The sequence below is a fragment of the Misgurnus anguillicaudatus genome, chromosome 19, assembly GCF_027580225.2.
Source record: "Misgurnus anguillicaudatus chromosome 19, ASM2758022v2, whole genome shotgun sequence".
In the NCBI taxonomy this organism is placed as follows: Eukaryota; Metazoa; Chordata; class Actinopteri; order Cypriniformes; family Cobitidae; genus Misgurnus; species Misgurnus anguillicaudatus.
The window spans coordinates 34,253,386-34,262,985 of NC_073355.2; the positions used below are offsets into that span (position 1 = coordinate 34,253,386).

The following is a 9,600-nucleotide window of genomic DNA, read 5'->3' on the forward strand; positions in this document are numbered from 1 at the left end:
ATAAAAAAATTTGAATTATTGACCCAACCATAGATTAAAACAACCCCGAACTTTTAGAGTGTAATAAGCAAGAAGTACTACATTTCTAAAGTCATAACAACCAGAGTTTTTCCCAACGCTGTTTTCGTTCCAATATAAAGCAAACCACGTGGGTGCGCAGCGGTGAAGTTTTTTTGCCCGCGCTCGTTTGAAAAACTTAATCAAACATTTAAAAACAAGTGAAAAATATAAAAATAAAATCAGCATGAACAACAACAAAATAGTTATATTCTTATTCAATGTTCTTTAAATGTTAATAAACCTGTAGGCTATATCACTTATTTTGTATAGTATATTATTTTCTAAAATTTTCCTCTGTAATGCACCTTTTTTAATGCAAGTGAATAAGCAAGCTTTTCTTTAACCAAACTAAAAAGAAAAACTGAATCTAACACGACGTTAATCATTCGTTTATGAAAATTAGAGACATTTACTGAGCTCTGACTAGCCGTGTTTGTGGTTTGTGTGCCCTGAGCATTCATGAAATTGATATTGGCCTATAAAAGGCACTGCATTCCATCAGCTGATGGATACACTTAAAAACAAGTGACTTGAAATCTCAAGGACTATTGAATGTAAGACAGGCCTGCACAAGAGCTGTAACAAAACTGCTCAGAGTAGTTCGAATCTTTAGCTGCACTAGACAATCACTTGGCACGTGAGTCGACAGATAACAAATTACTGTGGGTGTTACATTGTTACCTTCTCTTGTACTACCGTGTACTAATGAGGAAATATGTTTGAAATTCTTCAGCCCCCCCTATTTTGAGCGTGGGCTTTATATGAAGAGGAAGACTTGCTCAGCATTGTCATCTTAATTAATTATTAGCTTTTCCCTTCTCTTGCTGTCCACCAACGCCTGTCAAGCCGTCGCAGTGCAGACGAACTCGTTAGTTTGATGTATAACCCTGAGGTTGAAAAATTCTTGAGGTTTAAAATGAGTGTTTTATAGTCTTGCGATTATGAAAGATGGAAAGAGTAAAAACGAAAGTCTTTAACTTACAGGCACACCAGCTTTTCAACTTTGACCAGCAGCTGGGTTAATCGCTTCAATAAAGCCTCTATGTGGGGAAAACGTGCACGTTTCCGGCAGCAACGTATCTACAGTGAGAGAAAGGAACTTGTTGGCCTTCTTTTCTTGGACTCAACAGAAGGCTCGCTGTCTGTCTAATTTCGTTTTGGTAACAGATCAGTTCAATGATTCAATTAGACGGGTCCAAAGCCAACCCGGACCGATATGTGAACCATGGCGTCACTTCCAATTCGAGTGTTAAACAGATTTCCGTTTTAAACACATGTAATGAACTCTACGTTTGGCCATGCTTAAGGGCAACACTGGAAGCTTACTGTTTATAAAGAATACAGTGGAGACCATTAACCTCTGTCCATTACAGTAAGAATAAAAACATTTTTTTTTCTCTAAACGAGATATATCAGAAACTAGAAACTATATGTTGAGTAAAAGATGATAGGAGATGAAGGGCTAAATCTCAATGCAATGTCTGAAACGCGTTTTCTTTATTTCTCTTTCTCTCCTTCGTAGAGCCTTTCACGCAGGGTTTGACATATTCTAGCTGTTATCAGATTGATGGGCTAGTTTGATTGAAGTGGCTTTGTCATGCAAATGTCAAGCGCGTGATGGATGGTCGCAGTGCGCTGACAAACTTCTGGAGGTCCCCTCACCATTGGCGCCGTGACGTCTCACGTGATCAGCAGCTGAGGTAAAGATGTGTTATAGGGAAGCACGAGCAAATACTCAGGAGGTAAGCATTTCCCACTTTCGCATGAAATACTGTGGCAAGCTTGCAGGACAGGAGGCTCTCCCTAACTCTTAGGTTGACCCTTCGCCATCAACTGCGTATGGACAATTCCAAAATGAACTCTTTTTTGGAGTACACAATTTGTAACCGTGGGACGAACGCCTACTCGCCCAAAGCTGGATATCACAACTTGGACCAGGCGTTCTCGGGCCCTTTCCACACCGGACACACGAGTGACAGCTATAACGCTGATGGACGACTTTACGTAGGGGGGAGCAACCAGCCAGTTGCAGCACAACATCAGCACCAGAGCGGCGTCTACGCGCATCACCAGCACCAAACGCATCAAAGTGGGGTCAATTACTGTGCGACAGGGAATGCGAATTATGGTACCCAGGCCTGTGCCAATACGGACTATGCTCAACACCAGTACTTCGTCAATCCCGAGCAGGATGGAATGTATTATCACTCGTCGGGTTTTTCAACTTCAAGTGTAGGCCCTCATTATGGCTCAATGGCTGGGGCATATTGCGGGGCACAGGCAGCCGTTCCAGCCGCACCTTATCAACATCATGGCTGCGAAGGTCAGGACCACCAGAGAGGGTACTCTCAAGGCACCTACGGCGACATATCGGCCTCCCACGGAAGGGAGAGGGACTCGGATCAGTCGTCACCTGGAAAGACATTCGATTGGATGAAAGTCAAAAGGAATCCCCCTAAAACAGGTGGATTAAATTGCCCATGTAAAAATTCTTGCAAAATGTGCATAGATAGGTTACAAATTCGTTCATTTCTTTTGAACACTATGTAATTATTTTAATCACCAAATTACAACTCTTTATAGGCACATTATATCCAAAACCCATTTTAAAGGGTAGATATCCACAAGGGATTAGTGAAAGCACTGGCCTGTGAGCTTTTACCTTAGTTTCAACTCGTCTCCCCCTGTGCTAACGCATTGAACAGACATGCTTTCGTTCGCACTAGGAAATAACCCCAACACTGGCAACACTGGTAACACTTATCTTTAGCTTGTTCTCGGCATGCAACATTCTTTTTTGGGCCTTCATTGTTTTTAAACGTGTCCCTGCCGTGTTGGTCTTACAACGATTTAATGCACATATATAGAAGCATAAGGGCAAACATTTTTAACTTACTGTACAAACTGTGTGGTCAGCAGCTATCTTTGGGGAATATTGAATTGCATGCATCGCGCACAGGCACATACCTCCCATGCGTTCTTATACAAATGAGAGCATTTACAAACATTTGAATTGTGGTAAGGTTAACAAAGGACTGCAGTGCCGAACGACATGTCTGATTCACTTTCATGCTATACATTAATTTTAAATATTGTGTATTTAATAAATAACCTAGAGAGGCAACCATCACTGATATGCTGTTGCTGCATAAAAATAGCTAATAAACTATGATTAATTTGTATACGCAGTGTTTAATCATTTGACAAACAGCCTTTTAACTATTTTATAACTTTTTTCCGCAGCTAAAGTGGCAGAATTCGGACTGGGCCCACAAAACACAATTCGGACGAATTTCACTACCAAACAGCTGACAGAACTCGAGAAAGAATTTCACTTCAGCAAGTACCTCACGCGAGCGCGCAGAGTGGAAATTGCTGCCACACTCGAGCTAAACGAGACCCAGGTTAAGATTTGGTTTCAGAACCGCCGAATGAAACAGAAGAAGCGAGAGAAGGAGGGACTCGCGCCTGCCTCGTCCACCTTGTCAAAGGACCTCGAAGATCAGTCCGACCACTCAACTTCTACATCTCCAGAAGCTTCACCAAGCCCGGAGACCTAGTCGGGCCATTTAACAACAAATTCGAAATATATCTAAAATATATAAAAAATAATTTAAACATTCCACAATGTGTTCGAAAGAAATCTCTCGTATTATACTTTTGTTACAAAATCATTGTATTTGGAAAAGTAATGAACTCCAAAATCACTTCAGGGAAATAAACGAAAAGAAAGACATTTTTTAGCACCACCAGCTCGAGCAACGATATTTGTACGTGTTAAACAGGGTAGCATATTTCTACAATGACGATAATTGTAATGCACTTTCGCCATGTTTACAAATCGAACCTAAATGAATTTACAGGGAGCCTATATATTTGTCAAAATGTGGATTAGTGTTATGTCTTGTGTTTTTTGAAAACGTGATATTTGGATGTATACATTTCATTTATGTTTGAGGTTTGCAGATTGTAGCTATAAAGGTTTTTGGTTTCTTTGCACTATGCGGATACAGGGTAGGCCTTTATTAAAGGCTAACACAACTGCATTTCATCTTTACATTGCAACAAGAAGTAAGTAATTAAAAATGTATTGTTAATTTAACCCAATTTTATACCCCATATTTTTTCAATGTTGACTCAGAAACCACATGCGCCTTTGGGATGTTTCATTTCTTTTGTAGAAAAAAAAATGCAAATTGTACTTTCTTATTAAAACATATACATAGTTTGACTTTTAGCCTAGTATTTTGTATACACAGACGAACTGAGTTTTATTAGTTGCTGTCTGTATTTGATTCCATGGGCTAAATGTCTCAATCAAATTTTTGTCACCTCTGATCTACCTCAAATAAACGATATTTTACTGAAACGATGTCTGTCACTTTTAAAATATTGTTTTAGTAGCTTTAAAGAATTTTAAATATTGATGATTTTCTCAAATACGTTAAAAATCTCTAAACACTGGCCTACTATATTGTTGGATAGGTTTGTTTTCTGTATAAATGTTTCTCGGTTAAAAGTCAATAATCACATGGATTATAATAGTCCTGGCTTCACTGGGCGAGGGTGAGAAAGCGAACACCAGTCGATAGTTGTATAGGATGCGAAGCACAGAACGGAATGTTGTTGAGCAGTCAGGGTGGCTCGCGATGACCTTTTTACCTCAGTGCGCTGGGATAGCTATCTAAACATACAAACAAACTCTCTCGACGATTCGTTTAAGGATGGCACACACACCACTAACCCTGAGCAAATTCAAGGCAATATATGCTTTCAAGAAAAAAAATCCTTTCCCTTAGTTATGTGGGCGGTGCATTTGGGTTAAGTGTTGTTATGAATGGACTTCTTATTGACTTGTTAAACACTTCCAACATTTTTAACCCATAAATCTTTAGAGAAGTACAGGCCGTAAATGAAGATTCTTGAGTGCTCAACTCAAATAACGCACCCAAAACGGGTGAAAAATAGACAGTGACACTTTACATAATGACTTGTAATTACCTTGGTTTTCAGATAACATTATCACAGGCACAGGATCATCTTAAGTGGCGTCAAACATTAATTTATAATAGAGGAAAGCATCATAGTGTCGTTACAAGAGCTGTCAGATGCAAAGGTGCTTCACTAAAGTCAAAACCGATGTGTTTTGCATACACAACACCACGGTGCAATAAAAAGTGCCAAATGTGAAAAAAGTAAAAGTACTAAATATTACATTTTAATTCAGTAAATAATGTTGGCTTGGGAAAGACATGGTTTTACGTTGGTTGGAAACAATTAAAAGGAGTGGCCGTGATGTGGATTATAATAAGAGCCTTCGCCACTTCCTTTGTTGGGGAAACCAGTGCGCAAGTGCAACTGCCATTATGCAATATGTAACTACCATGCTGACTACAAACTAGGTTACTGGAGTAGATCTGAATCAATCTACTGGGTGATGAGGAGGATGCAAAAAAAATACTTACCAAATATGTACCCTATTTAAAATCACAAATCGATATACGATATTTCAGCCGGATGTCAGGAGATTTCGTTTATTTAACGAGTTGGCTAATTCGTATGAATTCGTACGAAGTGAATCGTATAAAACATTTATGATAAACGGCGATTATCATAAAACACGCCTGGCACCAAAGTCAAAAGCAAAAGGAAAACGTACAAAATATACAAATTAATACGAATTAGCCATCTTGTAAAGTACGAATTGCTACGGGGATAGCATTGGATATTTTATAACTAGGCCTATATTAGTTTGGAATAGATTTAACATAAATATTACATATTGAAAAACAAACAAAAAAAAATCATAAAAATCTGTAGAATACGTGCCATGATTAATAATGTTGAAAAAAAATATTAGTACACATTAAGCGTTAAGTACACATAGGGGTACAATGCGCTGCTGCAGTGGGGTTGGGTATTCACGCGCACCAGCTCCCTGGGTGGCTTTGTTACTGATACATATGCCTCTCACCATGCCAGTGTTTCTGCGGCAAGATTAAAGACAGAAGGTTTAGCGAATAGTACTACCCAGTGAGGAGTTTCTTCAACATTATACATTATAGAACTGTTAATATAATTTATTTATGACTCGCTATAGCCTACTGATTCACTTAGATTCACTTTAGCCCACCTAATATTAAACTGCTATTGTTCTGAATTAAACTGCCATATATTCAATAATCAATTATAAAATGATTACCTACAAAATATATATTGAGAAAAAACTTTAAACATCTGCAAAACGGTACAACGAAATTGTGTGGAGAAAAGGCGAATAGTTCTATGAGTATCCCTTGACCATCTGCTGGTGCAGTTGGTGCAGATTTTGATCATGCTGTCCTGAGCGTTTGTCCTGCACCCCCTGAACGGGCCTTTGATCCAACTGCTATTCCCTGTGGTCAACCTCCCTGGTCAACATTAAAACGTAAAGTAATGCTTACAGTAGGGGGGTTTAAATAGAGGTCACCCTTAACTTTTGTTGAACTCTGAAAAACTAAATAAGCTGAAAATAAACTGGTCTCTAACTTGCAATCAATGTTTCAGGAAGCAATCATTAAAATAAATGTATGTAGTAGAATTGCAACCTACTTTTTTGTCAAAAATTTAAACTCTTAAAACTTCACTTAAAAGAAAAAAAAATGCTTTTTATAACTTATTAAAAATGTATCATAACTGTAAAGTTAAACGAACGACTTGCATGCAATCGAACCTGAAAAATGGATCAAACACAAGGTTTTATAAATAATAATTATATAAATAATAAGTGAAATAAGGTCATTTCAATCAACTTCGAGATAATGACATTTGGCACGTGCAAACACTACACAACAAGCTTGCACACTGGCGTATATATCTGCTTTTTGTTGACAGATTCGTTTAAATTAGACATCATATGTTAAAGTCTCCGTATTAATTGATGCCACCCCAAAAACACATGGGGCGCAATGCAGGTGAGCGGGAGAGGGCAAACTCCGGTGAAAAAACTAAGGAATGAACTCTGATCTGGAGGGTGCTGACAAGTGGTGACGAGAACTAGTGAAGGGGGGTCGGAAAAGGTTTGGGGGGCGTTTTTCAAACATTTAAGGAAACGAGTTTGCCAAACTTTTTCCCCTTTGTCCACTCTCTTGTGGCCTCACCTCTTCTCTAAAGTTTACGCGGGCTTGACAGGTCCATTTCATCCCCGAAACTCTGACGGACTGCCTCAATATTTGCTCAGGCGAACAGGTTTGCCCTGGGCCCTGCCTGAAACATCCCGGCCTGCCTCTCCCCTGGCCTCGGTTCATGTAGAGTTCAGGCCAAATTAATACTTGAAATGCGCAGGTCAGACTGTCAGTATCTGCGAACGGGCTTCCATCTCACCGGGGTCACGCGCAGGTCTTTCCCTTCTGCCTGCGCCGCAAGCACCATTCAGGGGTTTCACTTTGTCCCTCTAGAATTTTTAAGAGATTGACCCTTATCGTCCTCTTCCTTGGAAAGCTGCTTCTATTCACAGTTCATTTCGTTTGTACTGTAAATACACGTCTTTAAAAATTAAATACAGCAGAAAGCGAGTTCCACTTAGAAAGGCCTACCGGGTTTTGCTTTTGTATCGTCCATGTCCTTCAGGTCAAAGTTCATCGCTGTATATAAAAAGTAATTCGTTTTGCAAGTTTGGTAAACCCTTTGAAAATGTTCAGGTTAAATGTAGCAAAAAATTATTTCTCCATTCCAACTACACAGAGTCACATGCTGGTACTCTTATCATTACGACTTTTTCTTGAATTTTGTTAGCTGAGCTAATGATAATGTGATCAAATTTACCTGTCCACAACTTATGACTTAAACTATAATCATGAGATAACCCAAGATTTTCTTTTAATTTACATTGAAAAAAATGTTAATTTATGTTTTTTAAACAGGCGTTTCTTGTGTTGATGAAAAACGATTGAATTATATTTTATAATAAAATTGTATTTTAAATAAGTGCATTTTAGTCGTTTGTATTTCGACTTGATTTTTTAAATTAAATTTGGAAAATAATATAGATTAATTGTTAGTGATAATATTCTAAACAATATGAAATAAATATAACAGTAAAGTTACATCCAATGTTGTAATTTAAGAATTCCAAATATTTCACTGTAATTGTGTTTGTTATTGTCAAAATACAATGACATTTCAAAAAGTTACAGATCACTATCCTTTGAATTATTTACAACAATAACGAATAATAATATATATATATATAAAAACACATTAATAATAATAATAATAATATACAATTATAATATTAATAAATATTATTTATGGCTATTATATTATTATTATTATTATCATTATTATTATTATGCTGGAAATAGGACTGCTTCATAACATAACATCAAACTCACCTACAAAGTTTCCTGAAAGAATGTCCTTAAGTTAAAAATGATACAAGCCCAACTTTAAAAAGCCATTTTCTTTACAATCCATCAAAAGTGGATAGGAGCGCAACCCACTCAGCAGGCCTTCAGGGTTCACACAAAAACGCCGGTGAACTTAACGTGACCCTGCGCTGACTAAAACGCGAAGAAAACGGGATATTTTGTCATTTAGCAGCATACCTGCACATGATTGATTAATTCGAAATATCCAGTAAGGCTGAATAATTATTAAACATTAAAAATTGCTAAATATATGTGTGTTTAAAATGTCAATAAATAGCATGCAAGGCCACAGTCAGCCCATTATATAAAATATTAATTCATACTCATATTTTCTATGTGTTGATATTATTAATAATTATTATTTTTTAAAGATGTGGTTTTAAATTATTTTCTAGCTGATGTTTATCAATAAATTGCAAATATATATAATTTTAAATTGTATAATTCATGTATACATGTTTTGCTCATTTTAAAACTGGTGAGAACAAGAAGGGGAAAAACTATTCTGCTTCTTCTCACATTCTTGGGTGAATTCAGAGCAAGAGGTTATCTGAGAAAAAAATTCCTCCCTCGTGCTTGAAGAAGGCCAGAGAAAATGCCAGCAGGCCACCAGACAAAATTAGAGGTATCTTTTAATTTATCATATGATATACAATGCTAAACTACCACCTCAACAACAATGGCACTATAATTTTATAACATATTTATTACTTCTAATATTACATTCAGATTCTAACAAACAATCGATATAAAGCTGCTGTGGGTTCAATCATGGGTTGAAAACCAGCATTTTTAAAGTGAATAACTGAGATGATATTTTTCAGGATTCCTATTTCCAATTTTCCTACCTCTCTTTCTTTTGGTATCTGATTCCAGCTAAACTGAAAGAGTATCCCTACATGTGCTCTGTCTCTTTTTACATACACACATAGAGTGTCGAATGAGACTTGTACAATAGACTTGTTGACCTCACACAAACACAGCATGTTGTCACAAGGCCTTTATATCTCAAATGAAGATTAGAAACGGGGAGCATCACTCTCACAGACACTTTTGTTGCACAAATATACATTCTCTCTCTTTCTGAATGAAAGCAGAGAAAAACACTCTGTCATAGAAATGTTCCTATAGA

At 37.3% G+C, this 9,600-nt stretch overlaps 1 protein-coding gene across 1 annotated transcript; it reads left to right on the top strand.

Moving 5' to 3' along the window:
• Nucleotides 1-1,596: 1,596 nt before the first annotated feature.
• hoxb1a (homeobox B1a) lies at nt 1,597-4,409 on the top strand. Its single transcript, XM_055194565.2, has 2 exons — nt 1,597-2,524; nt 3,304-4,409. Exons 1-2 carry the CDS (start codon nt 1,900-1,902, stop codon nt 3,618-3,620), a joined length of 942 nt encoding a protein of 313 aa, XP_055050540.2. The 5' UTR covers nt 1,597-1,899; the 3' UTR covers nt 3,621-4,409.
• The last annotated feature ends 5,191 nt before the right edge of the window (nt 4,410-9,600 follow it).